The sequence below is a fragment of the Aotus nancymaae genome, unplaced genomic scaffold, assembly GCF_030222135.1.
Source record: "Aotus nancymaae isolate 86718 unplaced genomic scaffold, 86718_ANA_hifiasm-v0.15.2.pri h1tg000033l, whole genome shotgun sequence".
Classification (NCBI taxonomy): domain Eukaryota; kingdom Metazoa; phylum Chordata; class Mammalia; order Primates; family Aotidae; genus Aotus; species Aotus nancymaae.
In genome coordinates this window covers 46,876,908-46,895,074 of record NW_026988447.1, presented here as the reverse complement: position 1 = coordinate 46,895,074, position 18,167 = coordinate 46,876,908, and the positions used below count along the sequence as shown (strand labels likewise).

Here is an 18,167-nt window from a genome sequence, read left to right as displayed (position 1 = left end):
TGTAATGGGATGTTGAAATGGAAGTTTCAGTGGGAACACATAGACAGAAAACTAAGAAAAGTACAGATGTTTCTACTATAACATGATATAAACATTCCTGAGAAATTTCAGTTCTGAAAAAATTTCAGTTCTGAAAAACACTAAAAATTACAGGGATTATGTGAAAAAAGGGTACTGGGAAAGATCACTCAAAACCTATGCAACTTTGTAACCAGAGCACAAACCAAACCAAGAATTGGTACCTCTGGAAGTAACTTGGACAGGCCAGTCTGGCAGGTCTGGAGGCTGCCTGTGAGGACATTAAAGATGGACAAAAACAATCAAGTGGACATGCTGGTTTGTGGGGGCCCTGCAACAATGCATATAGAATTGATCACTCAGACAGTAAGGCTACTATTAAGGTGGGCACTGAAGGAAGAAAGAGCAAGCAACTGAGAGCCTACAAGAGTCTGAAGCAAGAGAGAGAGCCTCAGGTGCAAGTGCTCATTTTTAATATTCCTAAGATAGAATGGAAAGGGCTGTATACGCAGGAGCCAAGGGGAGGGCTTTTTTCTTGCTTGCTGAAGGTCAGAATTTAACTTCTGGCATCTCTTACCCCAGAGAAGTTGTGTATGAAATAATAGAATGTCTATACTATACTGATACCATTCAAATGCCTCCCTTCTACACATGAACTAATTCATATTAAACAATCACATGAGGGGTGTGGAGTTCCTGTGTATGCCTCCTGTCATTTGGGTGGAGGTGGGCCTAGAGTAGAATTATGTCTCACTCCTGCCTCAAAAGTCTAAAAGGCAAGACACTCATATCAGTACCAGTCTGTTAAGAATGTTTTGATGTTTCTTAGTATTCTCCCTTCCCATTCTCCAAGTATGAAGGGGTAAGAAACTACATGGAGGTTGGGGAGAGAGGAGGATCTAGAAGAAACACAAGGTAGGGACTGAGAGAAGCCAACCAGTGCAGTAACAGAAAACCTGAAACTTAAAATCATGTTCAAAATTTGGACTGCTACCCAGGAGCAGACATTTTGGTTTCTGAGTTGAGAACTCTATTCTATATATTGGGACCTAAACTAACTAGAGGGCTTTTAACTTATACATGAGTGACCAGAAAAGTGATGGCATTCTCTGAATTTTTTTCCAGGGCTCAGGAAAGAACTAACCCCACTGAGTAAACTTAGAGACATTAAGGTAAAACTGCTTTAAGATTATATGTCACGCACTGTGTATGTTCAATGTAAAACTTTCATTTTTCTTATTATGAAGGTAATACACACAACAGATAATGTAAATAATGAACGCCCCCCCAAATAAAGGTTAATATTTTATTATACCAGCACAGCCATTCTAAATCTCCTGGTGCATATTATTTTAACCTTGTTTACCTTAACATAAGTATGTTTGGCATTGCACAGCATATACTTTCTTATGTTGATAAATATTCACTTCACCAAGTTGTTAAATAGCTTTATTCTTTAATAAAATCGTTTCTTAGCAACTAGAAATTTGAACCAAAAGAGGAAAAGGTATTGCTTTGTGAAAGCAAATGCTAGAGCTATAGAAACCACTTTACTTGATTAAACAAAAAAAGCAGAATTATCTGAGAGCCACAAAATACCCATTTTATTTGTTTCTTACTTGGAATAGACACATAGAGAAGAATAACCAAATTTCCCTTATCGGGCAACATGTAAACAGTTCTAGTTGTCTAGAGAAGTGAGGCTGTGAGGATCTCAGATGTCTTGGCATTGCCTTCCTTACCCAAAAAGGAATAAAGTATGTGCAAGAATTTATGATGCTGGGAATAAACCCAAAACCTAAAAATAAAACTGAATTTATAAAGCTCTCTTTTAAAATTCCACAACAATAAATTCAGTACTTACTGGACTATTGAGAATCATCAGGCACTGGTCAAAATGATGGTGCTCCATGATTGAATGGCAGTAGAGCTGAGCAAGTGGATGTTCACTTCTGAAAATATTTTGTTGAAGAAAGAAGAAAAGATCAATTTCCTCCATATCCAAGTTTATCAGTACATTTTTATTACTGGCTAACTAAAAAAGAGGCTACTTCACAAAATTAATCAATGAACAATTTTCTCTCCTTTTATTGAGAAGAGAGTGAGGTAATCTCTGGGAAACAAATACAAGGAGTAGAATTGTTTTCAATTATCAATGTAACCGTTTCCAGTGCAAAGTACGAACAATTTCATTGGTTTTAATACTAATTAAAATAGAAGTAAGGAATAAGGACAAAAAATTAATACCTCTAAACATAGAAAAAAAAACCCTCTGAAACAGTTGTAACAACAATATTTTTCAATTTCAAAACTATAATTGATATAAAATCTGAAACAAATTCACGTTAGATTTTTCTCTGAAGTAATGCTCAGGCTGAAGGTGAGCTTATTCATGTGTGTCTGCAGATAAGAAAAGGACTTACTGAGATGGAATAACTGAGGTATGAATGATGAAAGGCAAGGAAAAGAGGGATAGTCAGTCCACATGCCCCCTGGGAAGGAAGGAAGGAGACAGCTGAGTTGGAAAGTTCCCCATGTGGGATCCAGGTCATTTTAGTGCAGGATATCCTGCTAGTTCTCCTAACTGAACTTGGTGAAGCAGTAGAAACCCTTTGGCTGAGTGAAGAGAAAGGAAAGGATATTATACTCAGTTCATTATATCTGAGACAGCCACAAATAAAGCTCTAAAGCATTTTAGACAAGAACAATCCTCCACCTCATGTTTCTCATGACCCTTCACATGTGATTATTAAGCATAGTTTTCACTATTTCTTTTTCGTAAGAAAAAGATGAAGTTTCGGAAAGCCTCTGATCCTAAAATTTATAAGAAAGGCGTTTGTGAATTGTAAAGCTCCATATATACAAGTGTTGGATAAAACAATTATGTTGTTATTTCTTCCTGTTACTATCTGAATCATTATTTTACTTTGCATTTAATTTGTTGAAGATAGAGAAGCTACCAAAGACTGAAAAAATGTACTGTAGGGGAAAAAAACGGGCAAACTAAGAGAAGCCTGGGGGAAAATGAAAATTGTAAAGTTAAAATAAAGGTAAGAGGACAGGTAATCTCATCTATTACTGTTTACAGTGTCATCTACACTGCTGATTGATCAATGTTATTGTCCTAACCTTTCCCAAATTAACTCTTGCCCTTCTTGTCTTCTTTGCTCCTTCCATATTTAGTGAGTTGGACTATGGATCAGGTACTGTGCTGAAATAATGCTCGACATTGAATGGATGGCAGTGAACAGAGTAACACAAGTAGATTTCTGAAAAAGGATGAACTTAATGGAAACAAGATTGCCTGTGTATCGAGACTACTGGGAGTTAGTTAGAAGACTACTGGGAAACTTCTAGTAACCTAAGTAGGAGAGAGCCCGGATTAGAGTGGTAGCAACCCAAAGGAAGAGAAGCAGATATCTGAGAGCTGGTAAGAGTAGATCAGATAGGAACTGGTAGCGAATCTGACTAGGAGTGGGATGAGGGAGATAAAGGGATGAGGGCGATAAAGGGGATAAGTATGAATGTTAAAGTTTCGACCTTGGGATGCTGACCTCATTTACTGAGATAGGAAAAGGGAGAAGATGATTAAAGATGGGGGATGAAGCAGGGGAAGCTGACTAGCTGAATGTTGGATCTGTTCATTTTAAGGTGCCTGAAATAGACCCAAGTGGATATAAATGTCTGAACTCGGTTCTGGACTAGAGATACAGATTTGGAATGTACCAACATGCAGATGGTAATCCAGCATGTGAGTAGATGAGATCATCCAGGGAGATGGCCTATAATGACAGCCTATAACATGTCAGGTACTGTGCTATGTAGTTTATTATATTTAATTTTTACAATAACCCTGTGCAGGGCATTTCCATTTACCACATCAAAACTCGCGTTCCCACCTCTTAGTCATCCACTGATGTAGTGTCCGGTGTCATGCACACTTTAACAGACTTCATTCAGGTACCAGTTAGAAGGTGTTTTGCCCCAGCCTACCTTTAATACCTCTCACTTCTGCCTTAGAGCTTTGTGACCCCACAGCTGGTGCCAGAGGAATTTTCTCTGCACTCACACTTCTTCAACCTGGAAGTGTGAAAGAGTGAAGGCCCGCGGACCACCTTCGACCAGTGGGGTACACAGACCTATGACTGCTGTCTTTGTCTTGCCAGTCAACAGTTCTGGGTCTTATTTCAGAAGACCCTTCAAAAGCACCTGGCAGGACTGAGCACCAGTATGGGTGGACATCTGGATAACTCATCCCTCTACTGGCTTTCCTTTCTTCCCTGCTTCACTCCCAGTCCCACATTCCTGCTCCCTGGGGTCATATTCACAAATAAGCTGTATGCACACTGATGTTCATCTCAGGTTGTGCCTCCTGGGTAACCTAGGCTGAGACCTCTCTAAAACTGCCATCTTTTTGCTTTTTAGACAATCAAAGGTTTAGAGAAAAATAATGTGCTCAAGGTTGATATAAGTGGTAGAGCTGCCATTCAGGTATATCCTCTTCACTGCATCACACTGTCTTAGGATACCCAAGTACTTTAAAGGCACAGCGTATGCACTCACTGACCTACTTAGGGGCTGGACTAGGAAATGCAATTACGTGGATATGACACAAGCAAGTCAGAACTTCAAGCACACATTACATTTTTAGACGACGCAGAAGGGACTCTTTCACATTAGAGAAAAGTCTTGGCTTTTGAGATAAACTAATGTAAACTGTGTTTGCCTTTACTTACATCTAAAAATAAAGATTTATGAATCAATAGCAGAGTGACAAATGCCCCAAATTTCCTGTATATAAAAACATTCATGAAAACCAATGTATTCTATATTTGTTGTATTTTCCTCTTTCAAATACAAGGCTATGTGGCTTCTTTATTTAAGGTTGCATCAGAAGGACCCATTTAAACCACTACTGCTACAGAATTTTGTTCTCACACTGCTGTCAGTGAGCACTAATGGACCAGCACACTCATTCTGTATTTTCCTCTGTTCTGTATAGTTGTTGGTCCATCTCTGACAGTAGTATTAGGATGCCCAATGGAGAAATCAGACCAGTGTTTTAGAAATAGAAAACCTTAGAATTCTATGGAAAATGAAAACCTCATGCCCCATGGGAGTGGGGAACTATACTGCAACCCCAATCTTCCTATGTCACCAATGCTAACAACATCCTTGGTTCTGCTTCTTAGTCATATATATTACTCTGGGCTCGATTCTCTAACTACCTCTTTGTAAACTTGAATCTCATTTAGTTCTTTACTTCATCATTTCTCTTCATAACATCAGTATTGCATTTTTCTCCCAGTCAATGTGGTTTTTCTTTGTCTTCTTATTGTCTATAATCATATTCAGTGACATAGATATTCATAATGATGATTCATTTTGCCTTTTGACCTCGGAGTTCTCTGACCTCCTTGACACTACTGGTTATCTCTTTGCACATAAGATGGACAGGGCTCTACTTCTTTGTTCCACAGCTACTAGGTTCTACTGGGCACAGTATCTTTGCCAATCCCTTTATTCACCACAGACAAAGCAAGATCTTGAACTCCTATCTGTTGCTAAGAACATTCCTCTTTGAAAATTGCTAAAACATGTAGAGCATTTAATATGTGCCAGGAATGTTCTAAGCACTTTACATCTATTTTACCCCTTTAATCCTTATGAAAAGTTCAGAAGATAAGTATTTTGATTATTCCATTGTATTTATTCAAATTCAGATCTCCAGGCTCTCAAGATCTCCAACCTGACCGGGGATAATCTCATTCATGAATAAAACGGACTCTACCCAGTTTGAACTTCACACATGATTTTGTGCTGTGTGTAGGGCCCTTTTATGTCTCTCAGATCCTGCTGACCCTCTATTCCCACTGTGCCAGACCATGACCCACCAGCTCACTTCTGTCCTCTATTGGCAGAGAAGACAGTTATGGGATAGAACAAGTTCTCCCAGGACAAATGTACATAGTGTGATTGTGGCTACCAGGAGATTTTTTTTCCCCTGATTTTATTGCATCTCTACCCTTGTAAAAAACACATTCATTTGATCATTTGACCACCCCTAACTACCACCTTATTTATTATCTTCTACTTATTGCCAAAACTCCCCTAACCTCCATCCTTGCCATCCCTCTCTCTCAATGCACACATATACAGATTTCCCAGTTCTTTCATTTTCATCAATGGCACTATCACTGTTCCAATTTCTTATACCACAAGTCATATCTCCTTCCTTCATGCTTATATATAACTAGTTGCTCATTATTAAATTATTTTTCTCCTTCAGTCTATTCCTCTCTCTAGCCAGTATATAATTTTTCAGCTTATTCCTGACTTGCTGTAATAGCTTTCTAGTTGAGCTCTGTGGTTCTAATTTCTACCCACTTACCTTGTAGCTTACATTCAGACTTCTTTCCTAAAACTGTGTGTTTGTTACAAACTGCAGTGGCTCCCTTTTTTCTAGCCATATCAAATCCAAAATGCACTGCTTAGTTTTATAATCCTGCCTCAAAAAACTTCTATTTGTTCATTCTCTTCTTTTTCATTCCTAATCAGTGTGAACCTTCTAACTCTGGTCAAGCTAGCCATCATCACTGTTCCAAGAAAATGCTTACCTCGTGGTGCTCCTGGAATATCTTTATCTTTTCTCCTTTCTAAATCCTACCCACATTTTAAGACCAAGTTTAAGTCTCATTTCCTCCATTAACAGTGGAGATGTACAACTTCTGTTCTGACCAGTCTTCTCTGCTGAACACTTACAGTTCATGCACTAAATAATTCAGGACTAAATACTTTCTTGTAGTGATCACTATTACTTCATAAGACTATGACCATTCCTTAATGGCAAGAATCACATTTTATACTTCTATCACTCTCTTTCTGTCTCACAAAGGCAAAAGCCCTAGTATAATAATTACCCATTATCCATCTGCCTAAAATGTAAAATAATTTCACTGCATTATTTTATCAACACCAAACTTGAATCTAACCAAACACATGCATCTATAACAGTCTTCTTATATTGACTGAAGGCCTAATGCAGGTAATTTCTCTACATAACACAAATGCTACCGTTGTGTTTTCTCTAGTGGTTGTCTGCACTGCAGCCATTTTGTTCCTATTACTGCCTATTTTAAAAATAAGAATTCAGTATATATCTGAGATCATTTTTTTCTTTATTCACCCAAGTGGGAGAAGTAAGCATGAGCAGTGAACTCCTCCCTCATATATTCCACTGGCATACCTATAGAACTCCTCTACAACGGCAGTTTCCTAATCAAAGAAGGAATCAAAGAATCAAATAATGACTCAAGGGGCAACTTCCTCTTGAAGAAATATCTTCTTTCAAAGATCAGGGCAATTTTCTGAAAAGATGTTCAAGAATGAATGAGGAAAATCTCAGTTTCTAACTTACCTACCACGACTATTTTTTTTCTCTTTTTGATGAATTACTTTCATCTCTGTGCATTGTTTTATTGTTTTGATTTTCTCTACATATTAGTTTGACTATGTGATGAGGGCTGAACACAGTATACCTTTTTAGAAGATAGTACTTAAATGGGAATATTTATGGTACTCATAGTCTCCTAAGTCCCCTGGTTAAGAAAATTCTACTTTAAGTATCACTCATTTACCAGCAAGGAAAGAAAAAAAAATCCCTGGAAAATTCTTGGTTTCCTCTACTCAAACCACAGGGATGTAGGAAGAAAGAAAAATCTTTGAAACTGTTTTAACTTTTTTTTAAAAAAACTTGAAAGTCTGCTTTGTGGTGTGTGTGTGAAAACAAGATTCTATAGTCGATGACTTTTTCCCAGGACGTTTTCTTTCTTTCTTTCTTTTGGAGAAGATGACGTTTCTCCAGATGTTGGCAGGGTAATTATTTTTAAATAAACAAAGGAAAAAATAGTTGAGTGTTTTCTTAACTCTAAAGCAGGGCAATAGCATCTCAGAGCAATCCATACACTAATAATCCACATACTAGTAGTAATATGTTCAGTGTAGCACATGCTGATCCTGATCTTTAGGTTGTGCTGACTGTGAGGGACATGCTATGTGGCTTGACTCTGCACTATACATCTTTTCATGTCAATGTCCCCTTTCATAATCACCCTGTGTCTATGTGAAGCTCAGAATTGCAATCACATGGCAAAGCACAGGGGACAAAGAACATGTCACCCAGTCAGTTCTCCAAAATATGAGATTTTCAAGAGGAAACAGCCAGACTCTGATACTCAGGCAAGCGCTTGCTATCTTTTCCCATCGAAGGTCAGCAGAGGACATGGTTGTTACATCACTACGATTCTTTCTACATGAAGTTTTCCATTTATTTAGATAAGGAGAATGTGATTAGAGAGCTTTCTGAAATTCCCTCTAGATATCAGACATCTGGAATTTCCTTGAGAGATCTGTCCATTAGTTGAATCACTTCTGTACTTAAAAAATGCTCAGTAGTAAGAGATCTCACACTTAAAATGTAGATCTTTCAACTAAATTCCTATAAGAAAATAAAAATATCACAGTGGCTCAAACATTTGATGAAAAGTGATGTCACCTTTATCCTCTCATTTGTTATTTCAAATGCCACTTAAGTATGGCCCTTAAAGGAGCCTGAAACTCTTGTCCTAACGATTAGTATTATGTTCAGTGTATACATGCTGATTTTGATCTTCTCACTCTCAAACTCACTCTCAAACTCAGCCAATGAGCAGACATCTGATGGTGATATATCTCTAGCATCTGCTTCTAAGATTTAATAGGTACCAGGCATTCTGCTTGGTATTGATGTGCATTATTTTTTACAACTTATATCAACCCTATGAGGTGAGTATGCGATTATCTCCATTTTATAGATAAGGACATTAAGGTGTAGAGAAATTAGACAGAGGCCCAGTTCTCCAACATTGTGCTATATGGCTTCTGCTAAAATCAAAAGCCTCCTTCTACTGAGCACTTAATAAGTACATAGGGCTGAGCTAAGCACTTTTCAAATATTATCTTTTCTATTGCAGCGTGAAATGTTACCTTTTCTGGACTAGTCTTAATAGTTTTCTAAGGAAGCTGTTAACCTGGGTGTACATAAACTAAAGTAAAACTCCTGGTAATTATCTAATGAAATAAGATTCTCAACATAAATCTGTTTTGAACTTCAGGGCTGAAAAATTATGAACATAATACTGAACCTGCATTTTTTTTCCATCTCCTTTAAATATAACCAGAGTATGTTATGGGACCTTGACCAATTGCAATTTTGTACCATCAAATTTGCTGTGGCTTTAACTTAAAAAAATACAGCCCTACAATTTAAAGAAAACATTTTCTTGCTTTACTGGGAAACAGTCTTACCGCTGTATGTAAGAGTTATTCACACCACGGTGATCCAAATCATGGCTTAGTGCAGCAATCAGCAATGCCAGTATCTCTAGGTCAGTCAGCTTGTTCTGCATGATCAAAGACATTGGAGGAAAGAGAGAACAGATATAATGTGGTGAAGAGCATTATATTACCTCTTTTCAGTAACCTTGTTTTCCCCCACTCGGTGCTTTACCTAAGTACTAGTCACAAAGGATTAACGCTAGAATCCTGTTCTTCAGGGAATTGGTTGTCCTTTGTCCTTCACAATGGGATTACCACAAATGTCACTTATCAACAGGAAAAGCTAAAATGTCTCAATAAATTAATAATTTGTCCACCTATAGTATCACTAATTCTTAATTATTATATGGAATAATCATAATAAACTTCAAACAATTGTTTTTTCTCTTTTAATTCCCTGCAGATTCTGTTCACTCTCTGCTATCAGTTGCTGTATACTTAAGGAATGCAGACAATGTTAATTCAAGCAAAACAATAGAAAGAAAATGATTTGAAATGAAAACTTGGTTTTAAAAAGTTACCTAATATACTCCCAAGATAAATACAGGTTATTTTTTAGTATCTGTCATGTGTATTATCATAATACTGTTCCCCTTCATTAGTAAAAAAACACAAGTTAAAATTATCATCAGCTGTATTTTCCTAGACCTCTCAGAACTTTACATAGGTTGTACAACAGCACAAAAATCATCATTTTGTTATTCCTCACAGGGAACAAGGATAGTTTTCAGTGTATCATGATAATCCTTATGACCTTTCCATACCCCAAAATAAGTTTTCCCAATTTCTTACACTGGTTGAGTATCCCTAATCTGAAATCCAAAATGCTACAAAATCTGCACTTCCTTGAGCACCAATAAGTCTCAAAGGAAATGCTCACTGGAATATTGGATTTTCAGATTAGGTATGTTCAACCAGTAAGCATAATGCAAATATTCCAAAGTTTGAAAAAAATTTGAAATCCAAAACACTTCTTATCCCATTTCGGATAAGGGATACTCAACCTACACATGTTTGCTGAAGCAGGACAATACTATTGTATCAAATTTCATCTCACTTTTTTTTAAAATATATTTTATTGCATTTTAGGTTTTGGGGTACATGTGAAAAACACACAAGATTGTTGCATAGGTACATACATGGCAATGTGGTTTGCTGCCTTCCTCCCCATCACCTATATGTGGCATTTCTCTCCATGTTATCCCTCCCCAACTCCCCACCCCCCCACTGTCCCTCCCCTAGTTCCCTCCCACAGACCCCAGTGTGTGATGCTTCCCTCCCTGTGTCCATGAGTTCTCATTGTTCAACACCCGCCTATGAGTGAGAACCTGACTTCTTGAACAACAATCACTTCTTTTAGATTTAACCAGTTAAAATGTGCACCCTATGAAGGTAGAGACAGAAAATAAATTTTTTAGAATTTATTTACAAAAAAAGGCGGGGAAGCTCTGAATTAAAAACAGTTGTATGATGGATGCCTGGAATCACTTACCTAGAATAACTAGTCAATTCCCACTGAAGTTAGAATCTAAGGACAGAGATAGGGATAAAATGTGGCCTAGAAAGGAACGAATTACTTGAACGTTTTCAGCACTGATCTTCCTTTCAAACAGTCTCTGGTCAATGCATAGGAAGCTAAAACCCTTTCTATGAAACACATACAAAGTTTATTGAGTGCTCCAGAGAAAATGTGATAGAGACCCCTAACTTATCAATGAAGCAAGTTCAGGACTTGGGTGGTTTTTGGGGAATTCTACTCTGGAGCAGGTTGAATGTGAACAAAAGAAATGTGATGCTTTTTCTTACTAATGTAGTGTTTTCCTCTAAAGGAAATATTTATTTGCCCAAAGATTATTTATGTGAAACATGAGGTTATTTTAAAGGTTTTCTTATATGCCATATTTAATATCTATGAAAGAAAATTAGCAACTAAGTATTTTTGCCAGATTAGTCCTCTTTAATTAACAAAACATAACTTATTATGTAAGTGGCAGCAAATATTATTGTCAATCATCGTCTGTGCACCTTAGAGCGAACTTGAGAGAAGATGCTGTACATTTCATTACTAAGAAATAAAACGTATTAGTTATATGAATGGCTCTAAAAAGTACCTGAATTTTGCCTTCTTTTAAAGCAGCAAACATGCACTGAGCTGTATTAAAGGCATGTCTCCAATTATGATAGGCAACATTCTTCCGATAATTCTTCTTAACACTTAAAATCCATCTGCAAAGAACCTTTAGAAAATAAAGCATAAGTAGTAACAATAATTGCCAACACCTTCACACATTTACTATGTTCCAGGCACTGTGCAAAGCATTCACATTTAGCCTAATACTGCTATTTTGATCATCTTAGAGACAAGAAAATGGACACTCAGAGACATAACATGCTGAAGGTCACAATGTTAGTTAGGGATAGGGTCAAAATTCAAACTTGAGCAGTTGGACTTCACGGCACACCACGTTAACCACCATGGTAATTAAATTAGATACAAAACACAAGCGATCTCTGAGAAAGGTATTTTGGGCAGTGTAGGGCATTGATTAGCTTTTTTTTTTTTTAAATAAAAAGTCCATGTGTCCATGTGTCTCGTCCATGTGTCACCAACTAGGAGAGTTCAAAGGGTCACATAGGTATGAATTCACCCTTAGAGAGCCATAAAAGCAGCCACTCTCAACTTCTTCCCATGCTCTCATGTTGTATATCTGTGAAGGTATTTAGTGCAAGGCCCTGGGGGTGAACTAGTAACAAGGTACATAACACATGTCCAGGGACAAATTGGAGCTATGAGACTTAATTCTATCATTATTCAGGTAGTTACTGCTTGGTTACAAAGAAGTAATTTTTAAAAAATAATGTATGTCGAATAAAGCCCTGGGGTTCATATAAAAAACACTTTAAAAGATGGCCAGGGGAGGACAGACTTCAGCAAGTCTCAAGAGTTGGGTTTAATTCAACCTCTAAGTGGTGTATTAAATAAAATCCCCAGGGACTCATGGGCCCTAAACATGGTTTGTGTTAGCATCAGAGTCTGCCTCTCTTCAAAGCTGAGTGATTTACTATACTTTTGGGGATTTGTAAAATAAATATGTGCTTCTCCCTATATATATATCACTAGAGTTGCTTCAAACACAAAGAACATTGCCCTGGGAAATGGAAAAAGTACCAGGGAAAAGAATGTTGCTTTGACAATATTCAATACAATATGATTAGCTACAGAAGTAGGCCAAAAACAAGGTTTCTTCATCGTTGGTAGAAACTGCTCATAAAGGATTTGGTGGGAAATCAATGCTTCCATATCCTCCCTTTTCTTTTCAGGTCATTTTGTTCCTGTTCTTTGCTCAGTTTACAGGAAATTCTTATAACAAAGAACCCTAATGTCTCCTAACCTTTTTACCCACTGAATTGCCATGTTTCAAGTGGAGGATTTCTGTGTGTTTAAGATTGAATGTGTTCACCCCAAGCACACCACAGCTTCTTTCTCCCTTATTTCATTTCTGAATAGAGTATGTCAGGAAGGTGATGCATTAATCTTACTTGGAGACTTTTAAGTAAGATCTATAAACTCTCTTTGATATGTTTAGAAAATATGCTGCAGAGAATTACTGGTGATTAATTAAAGCAGCAAGAAAAATAAACAGGAAAATCCAGAAATTTAATCTTTGGATATATCTTTTTGCTAATCATAAATGTACAGAACAATTAAATAGATAATAGCATTTATTGTGAAACAGTGACCAAAATGACTCTATAAAACATAATTCCTAATGGACTACTCTATTACCCTTTTATTAAGAGGGACCTAATAGTATTGGCTAACCCAAAGGACAAAGTAGTAACTAGATTCAAATACTGTTTTAGATTCTGTTACCAGGATGTTCTTAACAGCATGGTAAGTTCTCAGTGGATATGCTGGACACCATTAAAATTTGTAACACGGCATTTTGTACAGAACTACTGAGTAGTTATTTGCAGTTTAGATGACTCTAGAGAGCCTGTTCGATATGTTGAATCAATCTCCAATAATTATGGAAGGCTTCCTGAGTGGTGAACTCAAGATGCCACCAGAGAAAAAAAAGAAACAGCAAACAGCTTAGCTCCTGCTTCAAGAAATTCAATCAGTAGTGAAAATAACAAAATTGCATATATAAAATAAATAAATAAATAAATATAAAATTAAGAGCAAGTTTATAAACTGCCAAATAGCAATTGAAGCAGCATGAAGTCAATTCTAGGGTTCTCTCACAGATATTCTTGAGTCAGGTTCTGAAGAAGTGAAATGTTTGTTGTGGCATAGAATGGAGCAGACATTATTCAGGGAAGGATGAGATGTAAAAGACAGAAAGTGAAAACAAGCACAGCACACACAGATTTGCTTGAGTAGAAAGAGGATCTGTCAGAGATCAGCAAGAGGCAATGGTTATAATCATTATAGGAGAATAACTAAAGATTTAGAAGCCATGAAGGGAACATGAAAATCTATCTTTCAATATGAAATATTCTTAGTAACAGCAGCTCCATGATGTTGACATCCTCTCTAGCATTAATACTTAAGTTAATCATCCTAAAATTATACTGACAATATCTGAAAGAAACAAAACAGAAGAGGCACTAAGGAAGGAAGGCCAACCAGAATGATTGCAATGTTCAAGTTGATGTTGGCCAGAATTAGAATAATCGTTATTCAACCAGAAAAGGTAGGATGATGAATCAGACATTAAAAGGAAATCTTTTCCTCATGGATAAAAATCCAACAAGTGGTAAGAATAAAGTTTTCTACAGAAACATTGAGTGATCATCTTCATTACCCAACACTCAAATGCTATCTAAAGGCCCAAGAAGAAATAAATCAACTTATATGAATTTTGTTTAAAAGTATAAGAATCACATTCCTCTGCTCTGGCCAAGCCCTTTGAACAGAATCATTAATAGTTTCAAGAATGGAAGTTCTCAGGAATGGAAAGGGATTTGAGATGCCATATAAGTTTCTTGCCTGTAACTAGCAAGAAGCAGAAGTGAGAGTCACGTGGAACTTCTGGCTCCAAATGAGATCTTCATCCATCAATACATACAGCTTTAACAAATGAGCCTATGACCTACTATTGAGAAATCTGATGGCGGATATAACCAGTCAAACTTGGCCTAAGAATGTGATAACTGACATGGACTCTACACCTGTTTGTTAAACAGAATATTATAGATAAGTACGCACATACACATCACATGCATACAAATAGATAATCACAGATGCACATATAATTCTCACAAGACTCCCATGGGAGAATAATACCATTACCCCTAATAACAGATGAGGAAACTGAGAATATGAGTGATCTATTGCCCAAGGGAAAAAGAGCTAATCAGTAGCAGAGCTATGATTCAAAAATCTGTGATCTTCCTACTCTACCATGCTGTCTCAATTTCTTCATTTGTAAAATGGGAATAATAGTAACCCCATTAACAGCCTTTCTAGAGAACTTGTTGAAATAATTAAATGATATGATAGCTCTTAATCAACACACTCTAACGAGAATAAAGTATTATTAGGTGAGAGTCTATGGACAATTGTTCTTTATTTTCACCCAAGAAAGAATAACACAAACTTTGGCTAAATTCAGGAAAAACCAGATTCGGGCCTCCGGTAATAGCATAAATGATAATGTATTAACTTTAGCTATATTTGCTCTTAGTTTTCATTTCTATGAGGCCCTTGAGAGCAGGGACAACTCATTGCTGCAATGTGTACTTGGCACGGTCCTGGGTATACAGTATATGTTAACAAAATTTCATTGCATGAATTAATACAGTGCTAAATAGTGGAGGCCTTCAAGATATTTAAATTTTCAGAAAGGAAATCTGTAGAAGGAGACTAGATATTCACCTGATTAGAAAAGTAATCTTTAAAGGCAAGACTACTGAATTTTTATTTCAAATAGTCCTTTCTGCTCTTTAGTGCTATATATTATAATACACAGCCATTATGAAACAACAGAATTCTCTGGTATCTCAGGCTATTTTCTGAGAAGTGAATAAGGTAAGCAACAGATGTTAAAATCAGTTTTCATCTGACCCTATTCCAACTAAAAGCTTGGCCTCACATCAGGCCCCTTCATTTCATTCTTCATTTTCAAAGGAGTTCACCCTGCTTTGGTCCTTCCCCGTACACTGTTGTCATAACCACTGCGATGAGATCATGCGACGTACTTGCATAAAATTCCTGTGACTCACCACTGTTTTTGGGGTAAAATCCGAATTCCTCTGTATGGCTTACAAGGTTCTGTATGATTTGCTTCTCACCTTCTTCCATTTCTTCTCTTGCCATTCTTACCCCTCAACAGTACTCCTGGTCCCAACCCCCAGTCTCTCCTGTCATGCCTTTGCACATCCTGCTCCCACATTCAGGAACACTCTCCCTTAGTCTTCACCATGATGCCTGATACATGCTACGAGCCAATTCAATGTCTTTTTGATGAATGATAATTTTTCTTTAAAAGTCTCAGTTATATGTTAGGTGACTGTAAATGTAAAAATCCCTATTCCATACTTGCATTCAATACCAATTCTCTTACATACACACCCACATAGACTTTTCCAAAGGACAGTGCTGCATTCCTACCTCATGTTTCATCTGGAAGTTCTGCACAAGGTTGAGGTCAGTAAACATCCGAATTGTACACAGTGCTGTTTCCAGATCAGACAGCTCAAAGTCACTGAAGCTAAAGTCAGTAATTTTAAGGGTCTGGGCAGATGGCACCACAGCAGCCTTAGGTAAGGAGAGAAGAAAAAAAAATACTGCTGTTAATTAAAGCAGTAGTGATTCATAAAGATTTTTGTTTTGCTGCAGCAAAATAGCATATTTTTTTTAAATGAAAGACACTAGAAATCTTTTTGTACAGTGGGAACTCCACTCCCTGCAGTTTTAAAACTGAGCCATATAACGGTAACTAATATGGTTCCAGGTAGGCTAAGCAGAGAAAAGAGGGTTGTCATCCTGAGACTGTACCTAGAACAGTGAGCAGCACTAAGAACTCTAGTGATCTGGTTCCTTTATACCTCCCCAGTCTTATTGGCTCAAAAGAAATATATTAAGTAGTTATTCTGGAACCATTCAGTGCTCTGGGCTGAAAATCAGCTGGTAAGAAGGGTAATGACAATGTTCTAAGCATTTTATGGTTAATTCTCAGGACAACCTTTTGAAGCGGACGCTCCGGCTCCATTTTTCAAGTACAGGAACTTAAGCACAAAGAGGTGAATTTTCTTTCGGGTGGCAGCCCAGCTAGTTAAGGAACGAGGAGGCCAGGCTTCCAATCCCAAATGGCTATTCTGAGCTCAGACAAGCAGAACTTGTCTCCCACCACACTTGCCTCACACAAGCCTCATCATAAGAATTAGCTGGGTGCCTATTAAAAAACCATTTATTTGGGCCAAGGAGCCCTGGCTCCCTCAAACTGAGCAGAGCACTCAGGACCATTTACCCTGTCAGCACTTTATTAACTGTTTTAGCTAGATCAGGCTGAGATTAACTGGACCAAAGTAGGCCTTCTTTACGTGGTTTGAAGTGGAGGAAAGAAAAATTAAGAAATTTCAGCCAGGTTCTCAAACCCCTTAGGTTTCCTATGAGTATCTGAGATAGCACTACTTTGCTTTTGGGAAGTCAAAAGGTCAAAATAATAAAATCTTAACGGAGCAACCTAAAATAGATTTCCCTAGAAATATGAAGGCACTTGCAGATTTTTCTTTTTATTCTGGACTTTAGATTTCACTTACATATACCAGACTTGTTTAAACTTTCCATGAATGTCACCCTCTTCAGTCACGCTAAGAATTTTTTCCCAAGACCAAAACTGACCAGAAAATATGCCTTCTGTTAAGTCAGTTCCACAGGCTAGTGCATGGGCTGAAATAGGGGAAGAGAGAAGGATTTAAAATGTTTAGATAAAGGACTTAGTTGTTTATACCAGCCTCCAACATCAGAGATGGAGCAGTAAGTCAAGTTTGGGAAGTGTAGAGGTGGGAACAAGCCCACCTTTTAACTCAAAGCAGGTAACAGCTGCTTTCCTTGAAACATAGTGCACTGGACAGGAGAACAGATGTTTTTTCCTTGGGGCATCATTATTCTTACAGCAGGAAGTTTTCTTTCTTTCCTTCCACAAAGTATTTATATATTTGCCATCTGTTTTTCAGGTTAATTAACACTCTCTCTCTCATACTTCCAAGCCTCTTTGTTTCTTCTCTGCCTATGATGCATATTCCCATGTTTTCATATAACTAATTCTTTAACTTTGTTTATGTCTTAGCTGCATCAGGGAAACATTCACTAGTCCTTGTGATAACAAGGCTCCATTAACTGTTTCAACTTTTTCTAGTGAGTCTTCATCTTCTGAAGGGGCTAGACAGCTAACAAAAATACATTTCCTTGACTCCCTTCCAACTAGGGTTACAGATAGATTTGGTTTCAGCAATGAGGTAAACTTGAGTGAGACCTGAATTTCAAACTAAAGCAGTGACACATGGGAAACTCATTATTATTTTTGGGGGACGTGACTCTAGAGGGCATACTACAGTCCTGTAGCTTGCAGTTCTGCTAGCAGCTTTCTGACTCTGGCCTATGTACATGGAAGTTTCCATAGCGAGCCAGATCTGCAGTTTTGTTCCATGACTTATTCCTGGGGTGACTTCTATCCTAAAAGCTACAGGATAGAAGCCAGCACAGCTTGTGCCTCTTTCCATTATCTACTGTAATACCTAATCTCTCTCTACTAAGAGAAAAG

At 37.4% G+C, this 18,167-nt stretch overlaps 1 protein-coding gene and 1 long non-coding RNA gene across 4 annotated transcripts in view; one reads left to right on the top strand and one right to left on the bottom strand.

The window, feature by feature from the left end:
- Positions 1–18,167, bottom strand: part of PDE5A (phosphodiesterase 5A) — a 128,453-nt gene that overhangs the window by 12,073 nt on the left and 98,213 nt on the right. For all 3 annotated transcript variants that reach the window (XM_064383916.1, XM_064383918.1, XM_064383917.1), the window contains exons 12-15: positions 16,013–16,159; positions 11,505–11,630; positions 9,364–9,458; positions 1,883–1,970 (exon numbers count right to left, since the gene is read on the bottom strand). In XM_064383916.1, the coding sequence (XP_064239986.1) occupies positions 1,883–1,970; positions 9,364–9,458; positions 11,505–11,630; positions 16,013–16,159 (456 nt within the window). The remainder of the gene's footprint in view (positions 1–1,882; positions 1,971–9,363; positions 9,459–11,504; positions 11,631–16,012; positions 16,160–18,167) is intronic.
- LOC105731312 (uncharacterized) overlaps positions 1–18,167 on the top strand; it is a 48,727-nt gene that overhangs the window by 9,282 nt on the left and 21,278 nt on the right. The window contains exons 2-5 of the long non-coding RNA XR_010345392.1: positions 1,144–1,190; positions 2,966–3,068; positions 3,202–3,448; positions 3,670–3,769. This is a non-coding gene — a long non-coding RNA (uncharacterized LOC105731312). The remainder of the gene's footprint in view (positions 1–1,143; positions 1,191–2,965; positions 3,069–3,201; positions 3,449–3,669; positions 3,770–18,167) is intronic.